The sequence below is a fragment of the Sapajus apella genome, unplaced genomic scaffold (assembly GCF_009761245.1).
Source record: "Sapajus apella isolate SASKATOON/1434 unplaced genomic scaffold, GSC_monkey_1.0 scaffold122, whole genome shotgun sequence".
Taxonomy (NCBI): Eukaryota; Metazoa; Chordata; class Mammalia; order Primates; family Cebidae; genus Sapajus; species Sapajus apella.
Genome location: NW_022437062.1, coordinates 5,811,244 through 5,828,243, shown reverse-complemented (window position 1 = coordinate 5,828,243; position 17,000 = coordinate 5,811,244). Strand labels below are relative to the sequence as shown.

Sequence of the window (17,000 nt, the reverse complement as noted above, 5' to 3'; positions counted from 1 at the left end):
GATACTCTAGCAGATGATCAAAATGGGAAAGAGAGAACTAGTGGGCAATCTTCCCCTCTACACAGTCACAAAACCATTTTTTTTTCTCAGTTCTGGGCACCATGCCCAGGGACCTTATAAGCAGAGGTCTCTTGTCAGAAAACATTAGTCACATTCACTGGTAATTCTACCATTATAGCCTCATTCATGTGAAGACTACGCAGTAATCTTAGTACAGTGCTTGTCAAACAACAAAGTGCATATGAATTACCTGGGGACTTTGTTGCAATGCAGATTTAGATTTAATAGGTTTGGGGCAGAGCCCAAACTTCTGCTTTTCTATAAATAACAAACTTCAGTACGACGTTGATGCTGTTGGTTCACAAATCACACTTGAGCAGCGATGTCCTAGGTACCTCTGCCTTCCCATATTAGAACCACATTTTACCTAAAGGTCTCCTTGTGGCTGGTTATCCTAAGAAAAATAAAGCAGAAAAACTCAGAATCTCTGCCATGGGAGAATTCTACCCTGCACACAGGCGTTAAGTTCTCTGACTCTCATTGCCCAGATTCAGGATCCTGCTTCTTGCCCAGATTGATTTGGCAGAGTCTTCCTATTTAGCTGATGACAAATCTTGGCTCAACCTCACCACCCTTGGCTGATGCCACACTGCCAGCAACCCAAACAATTGGTGGTGTGGGGAACCTCCTAGAATATAGATTCTTGGGCTCTAATCCTGAGATTCTGACTCTTTTGGTCTGAGGTGTGTCTCAAGAATAAACAGACATCTTGGGTAATTCTAAGGCATCCTAAGATTTGAGAGAAGAAAATGCATGTAACCACTCTGATAAACTGGAGAAACCTATACCTTACTGCTATTAATATCTTTACATAAAGACAATGAAGGTAAGAAAAAAGAAAACAGGATTTAAGCATTTGATAATATAACAAAAGAAACAAGTTCCTTCCCAATTTGGACACTTAAGGGTATTCATGGTTAAGTTCAGTGTATTCTGTCCTCTTCTTTAGAGAATTTCACTAAAAATGTCAAGTATATATTATATATTCTATAGAAAATTATTTTAATGTAGATATGATTACAAATATATTCACTTAGTGATCAAAACATCAAAGGAATGGTTATTTGCTCTTCTGATTGAACAAATGAAACTAGAATTGTTAGTACACATATAATTTAAAAAAATATATTCAATACACCAAAATCAGTAAACAAATATATATTCAATACACCAAAATCAGTAAACAAATGTACTGAACATTAATTAGTGACAGTAAAATGGCAGAAGCAAATGTAAAATACAAAAAATAACTTTACTCAGACTTTTTGAATGACATGTCCTTCTTTAGAAGGGCTACAGTTTGGCTACTTGGTCTCTGCTGAGGCAGATGTGGCATCCTGAGGCATGTTAGCCTCTGCCGGTGCAGGTACAGCTCCTGCCACAGTAGTGGGAGTCTCAGATAAAGCAGAGACAGCTTTTGGATTGGAACTGGCTCCTGTCTCACTGGGGGTGGTCTCAGTCTGATTAGAAGTGGTGTCAGTTTGAAAGGCTGGAGTTTCTTGACTGCAGCTGGTGTCTGTCGGACTGGGTATGATGTCAGCTTGAACAGTCATGGCCTCTTCTTCTGTTTCGAATTCTGTTTCCTGATTTTGAACTTCCTCACCTTCTTCTACCATAGCAGGTGGTAGTTGCAAAAAAGTCTAATTAAAAAAAAAAAAGACAACACCAATATGAAAAACAGTTTATAAAGCTAACCTCTCACATTATTATTCTAGAGTTCTCCGAAACAGTGCTGGCCATTTTATACCACAGATGTAACACCTCTGATGACAATGGTCTAGGAATATGCCTACAAAGATGTCCTATATTGATGATCAAAATACATATAAAATCTTCAGAGAGAATAACAACCATGAAAAGCTATTACATTTTTAAGCAACAGACTTTGCCGTAAACATTTCTGCAAAAAACAGTGACTGATTAGGACTGATTTATAAAACCAACTCAAGAGTCAACTTTGATTAAAGAGCCCTGTGAGCCGGGTGCAGTGGCTCATGCTGGTAATCCCCGCACTTTGAGAGGCTGATGCAGGTGGATCAGAAGTTCGAGACCAGCCTGGCCAACATGATGAAACTCTGTCTCTACTAAAAATACAAAATTTAGCTGAGTGTGGTGGCGGGCACCTGTAATCCCAGCTACTCAGGAGGCTGAGGCAGGAGAATCGCTTGAACCTGACAGGTGAAGGTTACACTGAGCAAAGAGTGCACCACTGTCCTCCAGCCTGGACAACACAGCAAGATTCTGTCTCCAAAAAAAAAAAAACAAAAACAAAAAAAGAGCCCTGCGGGAGGTAAAGAGGAGCCCAGCCTTGAGACAACGCCATGGGAGGAGGGAGCAGCAAGGAACAAGGTTTCTGTCCCATTCAACCCGAAAACTAAAGCAACTCTATGTGCTTAGCCTGCCCTTTGCCCCATGGCAGTCTAGTGATTTTCTCATCAGGGACTCTGCTTACAGTGATGGAAACTGAATTGACTGACTGACTGACTGACTATTAACTGACAGAGTCTTGCTGTGTCGCCCAGGTTGGAGTACAGTGATGCAATCTTGGCTCACTGCAACCTCTGTCTCCTGGGTTCATGCAATTTTCCTGCCTTGGCCTGCCAAGTAGCTGGGATTACAGACATATACTACCAGCAGGTGATCCACCTGCCTTGGTCTTGCAAAGTGCTGAGATTACAGGTGTGAGACACCATGCCTGGCCTTGAAAATTTTTAAAAAGTACCATGCACTGGTACTGGTACCAAAACAGAGACATAGACCAATGGAACAGAACAGAGGCCTTGGAAGTAATGCTACTCATCTACAACCATCTGATCTTTGACAAACCCAAAAAAAAAAACAAGCCATGGGGAAAGGATTCCCTGTTTAATAAACGGTGTTCAGAAAACTGGCTGGCAATGTGCAGAAAGCAGAAACTGGACCCCTTCCTGACACCTTACACTAAAATTAACTCCAGATGGATTAAAGACTTAAACATAAGACCTAACACCATAAAAAGCCTGGAAGAAAACATAGGCAGAACCATTCAGGACATAGGCATAGGCAAGAACTTCATGACTAAAACACTAAAAGCAATGGCAACAAAAGCCAAAATAGACAAACGGGATCTAATTAAACTTCAGAGCTTCTGCACAGCAAAAGAAACAATCAGAGTAAACCGGCAACTGACAGAATGGGAAAAAATTTCTGCAAGCTACCCATCTGACAAAGGGTATCCAGAATCTACAAAGAACTAAAACAGATTTACAAGAAACAGACAAACAAACCAACCCATTCAAAAGTGGGCGAAGGATATGAAAAGACACTTTTCAAAAGAAAACATATATGAGACCAACAAACATATGAAAAAATGCTCATCATCACTGGTCATTAGAGAAATGCAAATCGAAACCACATTGAGATATCATCTCATGCCAGTTAGAATGGTGATCATTAAAAAATCTGGAGACAACAGATGCTGGAGAGGTTGTGGAGAAACAGAAGCACTTTTACACTGTTGGTGGGAGTATAAATTAGTTCAACTATTATAGAAGACAGTGTGGCAATTCCTCAAGGATCTAGAAATAGAAATTCTATTTGACCCAGCAATCCTATTACTGGGTATATGCCCAAAGGATTATAAATCGTTCTATTATAAAGACACATGCACATGTTATATTCATCACAGCACTGTTTACAATAGCAAAGACTTGGAACCAACCCAAATGCCCAACAATGATAGACTGGACAAAGAAAATGTGGCACATATATACCATGGAATACTACACAGCCATAAAAAACGATGGGTTCATGTCCTTTGTAGGGACATGGATGAAGCTGGAAACTATCATTCTTAGCAAACTGACACAAGAACAGAAATCAAATACCACACACTCTCACTTATAGGGAGGTGTTGAACAATGAGAACATGTGCACACAGGGAGGGGAGCACCACACACTGGGGTCAGTTAGTGGCGGGGGGTAAGGTAGGAACATCATGGGGTGGGGAAGGATAACGTGGGGAGAAATGCCAGATATAGATGATGGGGAGATGGAGGCAGCAAATCACCCTGCCATGTATGTACCTGTGCAACAACCCTGCATGATCTGCACATGTTCCCCAGAACCTAGAGTACAATAAAAAAAAAAACTACCATGCAAAAAAAGAAGCAAAAAAAAAAAAAAAAAAAGAAAAGAAAAGAAAAGAAAAGAAAGAAAACTACTGAGCAAAATGTTAACAAAATATGTGTAAGGTTTGTATGCTGAAAACTACAAAATCATGATGAGAATTCAATGATGATCTAAATAAATGAGAGATCTTATTCATGGAAAGGAAGACTCAATATTGTGAAGATGTTAATTGTCCTAAATGGATCCTAAACAATCCTACCCTTCAAAATATGCTTTTAAAAACCATAGCATGCTTTTTGCGGGTAGAAACTGACCTGCTGATTCTAAAATATATATAGAAAAGTGAAGGAACTAGGATAGCTACAACAATTTTGAGAAAGAAGAACAAAGCTAAAGGACTTATGTTATCTAATTTCCAGATTGACTGTAAAGCTACCGTAAGCAAGGTAGTATGGTCATGGCAAAGGGACAGATACACAAAACAAGGGAATAGAATAGAAAGCTCAGAATTAGACTCTCGCATATATGGTCAGTTGATATTTTGACTAAGATAACAAGCAATTCAACAAAGAAAACAATAACTGATTAGGGAAATGGTGCTGAAACAACTGGATATCCACAGGCAAATGAATAAAACTCAATCCTACCTGTATCACATAAAAAATTAACTCAAAATGTATCCTACCTAAGTATCCAACCTAAAACCATACAACTTCTAGAAAAAACCTTTTAACTCTGAGTTAGGCTGAGTATTTTTAGGACATAAAAAGCATGAATCATCAAAGAACAATTTGATATACTGAACTTTATCAAAATTTAAAACTTTTGCTAAGATACTTACAAAATAAATAAGCCAGAGTGGGAGAAAATATTTGTAAAATACATATCTGATAAAGGACTTGTAACCAGAATAAATAAAAACCTCTTGAGGTGAGGCACAGTGGCTCATGCCTGTAATCTCAGCACTTTGGGAGGCCAAGGTGGGTGGATCACAAGGTCAGGAGATTGAGACCATCCTTGCCCATGTGATGAAACCCCGCCTCTACTAAAAATGCAAAAATTATTTGGGTGTGGTGGCATACTCCTGTAATCCCAGCTACTTAGAGGCTGAGGCAGGAGAATTGCTTGAATTTGGGAGGTGAAGATCGCAGTGAGCTGAGATCACGCCACTGCACTCCAGCCTGGCGACAAAGCAAGACACCATCTCAATAAAAAAATTTAAAAAATTAAAAATTAAAAAAAACCTCTTGAAACTTAATAAAACATACAACCAAATAAAAAAAAATGAGCAAGAAACCAGAGCAGACACATCCCTAAAGATATACAGATGGCAAATGTCCATATGAAAAGTTGCTCAACATCATTAGTCCTTAGGGAAATGAAAATTAAAACCACACTGAGACCACTGTATATATATTAGAACTGTCAAAATTTAAAACAGACCTACCATATCAAGTAAGGATGAGGATGTATAGCAACTAGAACTCTCAAACTGCTGGTGGGAGTGTAAAGTGGTACACCACTTTGAAAACAGGTTGGCAGTTTCTTAGAAAGTTAAACACATCCTTAACATATAATCCAGACATTGCACTCTTAGGTATCTATCCAAGATTAAGTGCAAAGGCTTGTATAAACAATAGCAGACAAAGTTAAAAAAAATACTGTATGATTCCATTTATATAAATATCCAGAAAATGGAAAGAAACCTATCATGACAGAAAGCAGATCCTTGGCTGCCTAGGAAAGGTAAAAAGGGGACTAGTGAAAAACAAAAAGGAGGGATTACAAACAAGCACAAAGCAAAACTCTTGGGGATAATGGATATGTTTTTTATCTTGACTGTGCTAATGGCTCCACAAGTAAATACCTATGCCAGAACATAAAAAATTCTACATTTTAAGTTTGTGAACTTTAACATATGTATGAATTCTACCTATATAAAGATGCTTTAAAAAATACAAATGTCATATAAATAATAACAGCCTACTTTAGTTCATTTCCCACAAGGAATTAGGTACTTTAAAGATTTATTCTGATAAAAAGGAAATCATTTCTACAGCAAGAAAAATAAAAGTCAGTTTTGAGAAACTCACCTGATGATAATGATGTGTAGTCTGTATCAAATGCATGTACATGTTGTATACAAAGTTTGCCATCTGGGGCATATTTTTTATTATTTGTACTTCATGAGATGGTCTCTCTCCATTCTGTGAGAAGGAAAAAAGAATGTTAAATTTCTGGTCAAACAACCCAAGAAGGTAACACTTCAACATAAGCCCATTTTTTAATCTTATGAAAAAGCACTATTAGGGTCTGGAAGACCTAAGAGTAAGATGACATAAAACGCAAGTGTGAAGAGTCCAATAAAGACTTCATGAATGTTTTAAAAAACAGATTTTTAAATAGAATTAATAAAAAAGGGGCCCAGGTCAGTGCACTCTGCCCGCCGGCCATGTGACTCCCATTAAAAAAAGATTATTAAACTAAAAAAAAAAAAAGTAAACTTCATGAAGAATAGTGATTCCACTGAAATTTAGAAAAATCAGAGACTAGAAAAGCTGAGTCACTAGCTTTTAATACAATCTTGGGTTGGTAAATGAAGTATGGGTTTTAGTCTACAATCAATATAAAAGAATTAGTAAGAGAAGTAATTATTTGAATAGAGAGGAAAATCAACATGGTGTAAAGCAGCAGTTTCTAATACCGTGTATGCTCCAAAGACAGTTCACAAGATAATTCAGAAAAAAAAAAAAATTAACACTCTTCGTGCTACTTATATTTTTCTAAAAAATAAGAAGTTAATATTTACTTTTACTGAACATACAGACTATGAGTCATGAGGGTGAATATTCAAATGTTCTTTTTAAAATTTTGGTGTTTATTAGAACCATCTGGGGTAGACTGTTTAATTGCAGGTACCAAGGCTCTAGACCCTATAGATTCAGATTCAGAAGGTCTGGGAGGAATGAGCTGATTCTTTTATAGCTTCCTACAACAATCTAAGAAACACTGCTCTATTAGTGTAGGTAAGGTTATAAAGCCAAACAATAAAATACAAAATTTGCACTTCTTTTTAAACCACCCTAAAACAGAGGTTAACAACTGTCCTATTTATAGTTACTAATAAAATGTTTAGAAAGTCTTATCCTTTCTTATGGCAGGAACAATTTAGAAAACCATTAAGGTAAAAAACATACACCCAAAAAGAGGGTTTAATTTTAAAGTCACAAATTATTTAAGGAGCATCAAGCTAGAAATAATTTAGTAAATTAAACAGCATTTCTCAGAAGTAAGCAGGATGGTAGCACTTCATCTAAGCAGGTATTCTTTTGATTAATGGTCACTTTCTGCAATGGTCAAAACTCGTATGTACAAATACTGCCATGCTATTTTGACTAGGAAATGCTCTCTTCAAAACATGGAAAACTTTTTGTTTGCTTGCTTTAATTTCTGGAGTCTTGCCAAGAGCTGCCTTTCCTCAAGATGCAGCACTCCCTGCCCCTCACTATCTCTTGAGCAGAAGATGGGGGGATGTTCTCAGCCCTAACCTCCCCAGGGCCTTGAACTTATGAGTGTTACCTAAAGCATGGGTTTTCAAGTCTTCTGTTCAGTGATATTGTCTGACCTACACTCCAGATTTCTTCAGGTGTGACATGTAGCCCTTACATAGAAATCACCTGGAGAGCTTGTTACACATCATGACACCTAGGCTCTGTCCCAGACCTCTCGTCAGGAATTTGCCTGTTCAATAGCGCACAAAAGATTGAGAAACTCAGACATAATAGGATTGTGTCTAGACTTGAGCCTGACACTTGAGGCTTTATGTGACCCTCCCACCCATGATCTCTCTCCACCATTTTCCTGCTACTTCTCCACAGCAGCATTTCTTTAAAAATAAAAATGCAGATTTTTAAAAAAGTACTTATTATTAATAAACACACAGATTTAATTGTTTTTTAGAGAGGTGGTGGGAAGATGCATACTGTGAACATCTAAAATAATGTTACTTAAAATCCAATGGATCCCCTAGGACAATTCATTAAATAAAAAAGCAAAGCTCAAAAGTCTATAGTATAATAACCTTTGCGCAAGAAAGACAATGATATAAAAATAAATATATATCTTCTCCTTTATAGGAAAGGAATATAAGTATCAATGAGAAACTAAAGAGACTAGTACTTCTCTATCTTTTCATTAAATATATGTGCTCCCTCCTCCCTCATTTCCCCGGAATGTAAGCTTCTTAAGAACTCAACTATTTATTGCTCTATTTTCAATAAGTAGTTAAGCTCTCCTTACAAAGCTGAAGACAAACAGTATAGTATAATGATAAATAACATGAACTCTGGGGGATGTTATTAAAAAAGACCTCCTAGCTTTTCAGATCTTGGATCCTCTATGCTAGATGCATGGCCAAACTATTTAACTTCTCTCACCCTAAGTTTCTGCATTTGTAAAATGGGATTAATAAAAGAATCTAATAACGTAACAGGCTGTTGTTACTGAGATGAAAATGAGGCAATGTATGTAAAGAATGAACTGCCTAATACAGGTAGATAAATAAATGTTGGCTGAATTACTATTTTTAACATTTATTTATTTATTTTTTTATAGAGATGAGATCTCTATATGTTGTCCAGGCTGGTCTCAAACTCCTGGGCTCATGCAATCCTCTTACCTCGACCTCCCAAAGTGCTGGTATTACAGGCATGAGCCACTGAGCCCTGCTGATACTATTTTTGCATAGAAAATCTACTCGGTTCCTCAGTGCAACATCCTCTAAACCAGTAAGTGAATTATGTATAATAATGCTCCAAGCTAATGTGGTCACCTATAAGAAAATCCCAATTTCCCCCTCTGAGGAATGCTGTTCTATAACATGAAGAAAGGAGTCCTACCTTTCTAGTGGTTGGGAAAGGTTCTGTTGGAATTATATGCAAATGAAGGGGGCGAGCCGTGAGCTGACTGAAAGCTGGAGTCAGTTCAAAACAGTTTTGGAAGAGGGATACTCTGGCAAAGATATAAAGTCCAAGTCTGGCTCTAGACATGGCCACTACCAAGCGACGGACGTCCCTTTGGGAAATAAACAAAATAATTAGCACACTTCAAGATTATTAACATTTATGCAGCTTTTTTTTTTCCACATATTTCACGAGATAGTCCTGTTAAGCCACGGCAATAAAAAGTTAAGCTTCTTAAAAATTTAATAGAAGTTAATCAATGTTACGTGACTAATAAACCAAGTAAAAGTTAAGGTTTCATTACTAACCTCTTATTGTTATTTTTGGGGGGAGGGTCACAAAATAAGCAATGCACTTACTTAAAAGGTCTAAGTAATATATTAGTATTACAGTATAGTTCAATTGTCAGTTACCGGTTTACTATATCACTGTCACTGAGTCAATCTTAACTAGTTCTTCTTCCACTTCACCTACCAAAATCCCAGGCTCCATCAAGGTAAAATTTTACTTCCTAGATAACTCTTATCACACTGTTTTATTCTTATTTACAATAATGAGTACATATGGAAATATAGTATACAAGTTAGCATCCCTAATGTGAAGATTCAAAATCTGAAACTTCAGATAAAGGACAGTTAGCCTATAACATGTCTTATCGATGTATTTATTCTAGTATTTAGATGCAATGCCTGGCCTATAATAGGTACTCAATGTTCATATAAACAGTGAAAACAGTTAAACTGAATGATCAAACTATACATGTAAAATGGCTATCTGACAAACAATGTCATTTTTCTTTAATCTCTTTTTTTTAAAAAGAACCTAAGTTTCTTTACAATAGGTTCGAATCAAATAAATGTATAAAAGAGGGCTAATGTAATTTCACTTCTATGTTAGATAAAATGTGTCTTAGTGAGAAAAGATCATTTTGGTTTCAACTGCAGAGGATAGTTTTTTACTTGGGATGTTTTCAGATGGCTATTTAAATTTTTGAGTACTCTGCACAAGTGAAGACTTTCATAAATAATAATAAAGTCTGGGAGAATCACCTCCAATCTCTGAAATAAAGTATGAAAGAGTGAAATAGATTACTCTCTGTAATATTCAGAGAGACAGAGAGAACCAGGAATTGGAACATTTATCTAATAACTTTTTTGTGTGTAATCCAAGATATTTGGGGAGTATCTGTAATTCAGCCTCATTTTCTTTTTGTTTTTGAGACAGAGTCCCACTCTTGTCACCCAGGCTGGAGTTCAGGGGCATAATCTTGGCTCACTGCAACCTGCGACTTACAGGTTCAAGTGATTCTCTTGCCTCAGCCTCCCAAGCCACTGAAATTACAGACACCTGCCACCATGCCCATCTAATTTTTTTTGTATTTTTAGTAGAGACAGGATTTTGCCATGTTGGCCAGGATGGTCTTGAACTCAAGACCTCAGGTGATCAGCCCACCTCGGCCTCCCAAAGTGCCAGGATTACAGGCGTGAGCCACTGTGCCCAGCCTAATTCGGCCTCACTTTCTATGGTGTTTTACGGACTAATCTATGGTCTTAAAATAATCTAGTTTCCTTTATTAGGAGGTACAGTGTGACACCAGCATATGCTATTACTTATATTCTTGTGTTATATGTATGTGTGTGAGGGGACAGAGTGGGGATAGGTACCCTTCCCCCAGCAACAAACAAAATTAATACATGTTCATTTAGGTAGAAGAAAAAGAAATACTCCTTTACGGGAACTTTGAGGAATCTCTACATTTGTGACACACTGGATTCATAAAGGAAATATTATTTTCTAGGTTACTGTAAGCCAAATTATTATTTTTGCCACATTTCCTGAGAACCCCAAGGGTTCATACTACAGTTGGGTGGTTCCAACACTGGTAACTGAAAGGATACTGCTAGAAAACTTAGTGTAAGTTCTCACAGACATATTATCAAGAAAATTATGGTGAAATTTAATGTTGTTAGGGCGAAAAAGGGCTAGTGATGGAAGCAGGTGATAAACTGTTATTTTCATAGTAACCAATGTGATCCCCCTCACATCAGAAGCCCCTGTCTCTAGACAGAGCACTGAAACAGCACTGCTGCAATGCCCCCTGTATGGTTCTTCTGAGAAAACAACTCCCCAGTCTTCAGTGCTATAGTGCAATAAAGTGGCTTTTGTAAGTGTGATCTCCGTTCTACATGAAGAGATTTGAGCTAAAAATTTTCTGCAGATTCAAACGTAGGTATCTTTCAAAGGTATATTAATGAATCTGCCACTAGACCCTAAATGCCACAAGGGCAGAGATCATGAATGTTACATCTATTACCATATATGAAGAATCTAGCCCACTGACAGACAGTAGAAGGATATGAAAATGTTTGTTAAATGAATGACCAAACACTATGAACACAACAAACTACCAGGCAAAAAAAACAAAGGATGGTAACATGAGTAGGCAGAGTTCCTTGGAGTTACGTCTTGAAAGCAGGGCAGTATTGACTACTAACTTCTTTCTTAGTCCCCAGTAAACGGCTGGAGAGAAAAAGCACTGTTAAACAACAATGCCAACACTCTGATAGAACCCCTATGAGGAAACAACAGAGGAAAGCTGCAGCCTCATTACTTGGCTCAGAACAGGTTACACACATTTCTATTGGTAGCTAGGCTGTCCAAATCAGTTCAGTACAAGAACAATGAATGCTGGAAAAGGGACCAGAACTGTCCCACTACTCTGGCTTCTAAATAGCTCCACATTGTCCTAAAACAGGCCTCTGGAACTGCAACTGGCTCCAACCCAATCACCCAATTAGTCCATCCTGGCTGAAAAAAGGTGTGAGCAAAAGAAATAAAGCAGGTACTTGAAAAACAATCTAACAGTTCCCTAAAATGCTAAATACAGTTACCATATGACCCAGAAATCCTACTCTTAGGTCTATACCCAAGTGAAAGAAAAACAAGTGTTCACATAAAAATTGTATATGCATATTCATAGCAGCATTATTCATTCCAATAACCACAAAGTGGAAACAATGCAATGTCCAATTGATGAATGGATAAATAAAATGTGACATAGCCAGACAATGGAATACTATTCAGGAATGAAAAGGAAAGAAGTACGGATACATCCTACAACAACGAACCTTGAACATATGCTAAGTGAAAGATGCCAGTAACAAAAGACCACATATTATATGATTCCATTTATATTAAGTGTCCAAAATAGGCAAATCTACAGAGATAAGAAGTAAATTAGTGGTTGCCAAGGTTTTAGGGGAAAGGGGAGGGAAATGATTGCTAAGTACAGGGTTTCTTGCTAGAGTGATGAAAATGTTCTAAAATTGATTGTGGAGATAACTACATAACTGTTAATATACAAAAAAAAATCATTGAATTGCACACTTTAAGTAGATAGATTGTATGGTATGCAAATCACATCTCAATAAAGTTATTAAAAAATAAAACATGGCAGGAAGTAGCTTTCCTTGTTATCCTGAAACAGAAACAGTTTCTTACCTATATATAATAGGAAGGATATGAAAGATTAGCTTTCTACAAGTCAGAAATTTTTATTAAAAGTTTGATAAAATTCTAGCTAAGATCCCTCGGCTAAGCTACCTGGGTAACTGGAATCATAAATAATAGTGAAATTGACATATCCCCTCTATGCACAACCATCACCCATACTATCCCTGATTAAGAAGTCGGAGTTTAAAAGGAAAATTTTGGCAAAAACAAATATATGTAACTAATTGGAATACAGGTATTTTTGCTAGAAAATTTTGATATGCAAGACAATACTGAAATCAGGTTTTATTTTAAGCCTTCACTTATAAGCATTTTATTATCAAAACCTTTCTTTTTTCCTAAGTTACAGAAAAATTAGGCAAAGAACAGCATAGGACTAAAGTCACTGGAATTTGAAGACCAAGTACCAGAGTTAAGAAAAAAGGTAGGGAGGGGAATTCATATATTCATATTGTAAGTTTTTGAGATGTTAATTAGGTAAACCATAGTGATAGCCCATTGAGATGGCAGTTATAAATCTCAAGGAGAAGAAGGAATTGTTTTTTAGAAAAGTTAAATCTCTAAATATTTGCTTGACAATACACAAAAGCAAACTATTTTAGAATGTGAAACAATTTCTTAAAACATTACATCTTTAATTACTCTTTCATAAAAGTTATCAATCTCATGAACCTGGTCACTGGGTTAAGCTCCAAATAGATCTTAATGACAACATTACAAGAGCATTGAGAATTTTCTTTTTATGTCTATCCAATAAAATAATAAAATAAAGTCTCCTTAGTTGTATTAGTAAGTCATAGGAGATGAAGCTTTATATAAAACTAAATGGAGGCTTTGTAATAAGAAGATATTATTTCCATAAATCTCTAGCACATAAATACATCACAATAAATGATAAAAATAGATTATTGTTTGTTTTGACAATTCCTAATCCAGGGAGACAAACGGCTCCTTTGTCCTCTAACACTGAAGCTGAAAGACTGTGTATGAGAAAAAATGAGAAACCGTATTATACAATGAAAATTTATTCTTAAAACTTTTTACTTCTTTATCTCCTTTAATTTCTGATACTAAGTTTCTAACAGATACAGGACACATTAAGATTTTATGATAAAATGCTATCTCTGAGTGTTACTAAAGAGTAAAGCTTAAAATTACTAAAACATTGAAGAACACAAAAATTCAGCAGCAATGACAATGGTTACTACAAGGAATCTGATGTTACATTCCAACCAAAAGCAGCAAAAGTTGTCATAGTAACTATAGTTTGAACTTTAAAAATATTTAGAACACTTAGCCACAGAATTTCAAAATTAAAGTAGATAGAAAAGTTTGATAACTATTATGAAAGTTTTTTCCTACATACCTCAGATGACCCACTGCCCTGGTTCGTACCAGAGAAAGAAGAATATAATCATTCTGTTGACCTTGAAATCTATCAACAGTTGTCACCTAAAAATAAAAAAATGGAAAATATGGTGCATTTTCAAAAGCCAAAAGACTATAGAGATCATTTAAATAATGTGCTAGAAACAAACATCTTACCCTTAAAATAATAAATCCCAAAAGCAACATAATCATAGGCTTGGAATTCCAAGAACAAGTTAAGCAACATTATTAAATAAACCATACTAACCAGATTAAACTACATCCTTAAGTTACTCACACTTACGGCATTTGTCTTTACTTTTGCTGATAACTAAATAACTAGTTTTGGAATTAACAGTCTTCCCCCATTAGACTGCAAACTTCATGAGAGCTGGGACTATGTCTAGCTTATTAACTGGTATTCCAGTTTGATGCTCAGCAATGTAACTTAGCATGCTTATTACTTAACATAACACCAGTACATGTCTACAGCATTCCTCTATCAAAGAAAAATAAATAAATAATCCTCATAGTACTTTCTGTTCATTTTGAAAATATATGTACATAGGAGGCCAAGGTGGGCAGATCACTGGAGCCCAGGGGTTAAATACCAGTCTGGGCAACATGGTGAAACCCCATCTACAAATTATACAAAAATGAGCCGCGTACAGTGGTGTGTGACTATAGCTCAGCTACTCAGAAGGCTGAGTTGGGAGGATTGCTTGAGCCCAGGAGATGGAAGTTGCAGTGAGCTGAGATTGTGACACTACACTCCAGTCTGTGTAACAGAATGAGACCCGTTTCTTAAAAAAGAAAGAAAGAAAAAACATAAGAAAAAGTGTATGTACAAATAGGGAAGTTCAGAAAGGTTTCGGTCACTAATACTGGCAACTCAGGCGTTTATCTTTTCATCAATTCAACAAAAATTTTATTGCTTACCCTGCAGAAACTGCAATTTATGGTCTCTTTATCTTTAGGAAGTTTACAAAACATTTTTTAAGTCAACTACATGGAGGCATAGTTTATACACAATAAAATGTGTTCAAGTGTACAATTTGATGAATTTTGACAACACATTTTCCCATGTGACCACCACCACAATAAAAATGTCCATCACCTCAGGCCCCATTTTGGTCAAATCTGCATCCCCCAGCCCCAGGCAATCACTGATCTACCTTCTGTCACTATAGATTATTTTTTGCCAGTTCTAGAATTACATAAAAATAGCATCAAAAGGATATACTCTTTTGTGTCTTGTTTCTTTCAATCAGCATAATGTTTCTGAGATATATTCATTCATGTTTTTGAGATAATTCTTGTGTGTACACAAGAAATTCATACCTTTTTATTTTGAGTATTCCTCCACTGAATGAATATACAACAGTTTGTTTATTCATTCACCTGTTCAAGAAAATTTGGCCTGTTTCTACTTTGAAGCTATTTTGCATAAAGTTGCAATAAATATTCATGTACAAATATTTTTGTGGACATGTTTTCATTGCTCTTGAATAAAGATGCAGGAGGGAAATTGCTGAGCTGTATAGTAAAAGTGCATACTTTGCAAGAAACAATCTAACTTTTCCAAAATTGCTATCCTACTTTACACATTAGCAATGTTCCGGTTCTAGAGTTTCAGTTGTTCTACATGCTTGCCAACACTTGACATAATGTCAATCTTTATCATTTTACTCATTCTTTTGAGTAGGCAGTGGTATATCATTGTAGTTTTAATTTCTACTTCTTTGACAACTAATGATGGTAAGCACTTTTTCACATCATATTGGCTACCTGTAGGTCTTCCTGTGTGAAATATCTGTTCAAGTCATTTGCCCATTTTGTATTGGGCAGCCTTATTTCATAATAGCTTTTACAGGAGTTCATATATTCTGGATATAAGTCCCTTGTTATTATGTGTGGATATTACCTGCAAATTCTGTTGCCAACCTGATCATGTGGAGAACTGGGCTCACATACTGACATTGGCAGGGCAGAATAACATCATTGAGCTACCCTGTAACCCAACCTTGGAACCAACCCTATTTCCATCTTGTTATGAGAGACAGTAACTTTTCTTATTATTTGAGTAAAATTTTCCATAAAAGGTCTCAAATATTGAGGTCCTTCTATTTCTAAAATTGCAAAATTATTAGTTTCTCAGTTTCACTCTATTCCTTATCAAGTATTCTGCAGTGTCTATTCTTCCCTGTATTCCTTTTGATTTTGTTTTCATTCCTCTGATTTTACTTTCTTCCAGCTTACATTTCATTTCTTTCTGAGTTCTTACATTTCTCTGCTTTATAGCTTTTCCTCAAAGAAATGGTTACTTTATTAGGTATTTTCCAATTTACAGCAAAATGTGTATTTGAAAATGTCATCTTTTCCAGGCCAACATGTTTTCTGGAGCATGTATCCTATCCATGTTTTGCTGCTTTTCATTTTTTTTCCTATAAATTGAGCTTGTGCTAGTTCCCTTCATACTATCTGTCACTGAATAAGTAAGTTTCTTAGATTAGCTATGTGCGAGATGTTAAGATGGGGTGAGCAAGGCTGTTTTCTGAAGGCTGGATGGTTTTCATAATAAAAGGCCCTCTTTTCTTCTGCTACTGTCCAGATAGTCTATAAAAATAAGAGTTTGTCCCCTCTTTCTCCCATTTTCCTGTTACTTTTGCATAATTTCCAGAAAAGGTGAGCTTTACATAGCCGTGTTCACAACCAAAGTCCTAACTTTATCATTAGTGTAATCTTTATGTTATTTTCTAATTTTTTCAACCCATCATTAATAAAACAAACATCATTTTATTTGTTATTATGCATCACTTTTCATTGTATAAAAACATAAAAAATATTTTTTAAAATCCCAAGGTCTGAATACATTTTACCATCTTCCCTTATTCCCGAGACAACCTCCCCTACATACAATAAAAAGCAGTTTAAATTATACCTCTGCAAAGCAAAGCAAACATATTCCTAGTAACAGTAAACAAATTA

General features: G+C 36.1%; 1 protein-coding gene across 2 annotated transcripts in view; it reads right to left on the bottom strand.

The window, feature by feature from the left end:
- Nucleotides 1-1,293: 1,293 nt before the first annotated feature.
- AQR (aquarius intron-binding spliceosomal factor) overlaps nucleotides 1,294-17,000 on the bottom strand; it is a 112,575-nt gene continuing 96,868 nt past the window's right edge. For both annotated transcript variants that reach the window (XM_032261234.1, XM_032261235.1), the window contains 4 exons: nucleotides 14,011-14,096; nucleotides 9,069-9,243; nucleotides 6,264-6,377; nucleotides 1,294-1,700 (listed from right to left, as the gene is read on the bottom strand). In XM_032261234.1, the coding sequence (XP_032117125.1) occupies nucleotides 1,365-1,700; nucleotides 6,264-6,377; nucleotides 9,069-9,243; nucleotides 14,011-14,096 (711 nt within the window). In that variant the 3' untranslated portion in view covers nucleotides 1,294-1,364. The remainder of the gene's footprint in view (nucleotides 1,701-6,263; nucleotides 6,378-9,068; nucleotides 9,244-14,010; nucleotides 14,097-17,000) is intronic.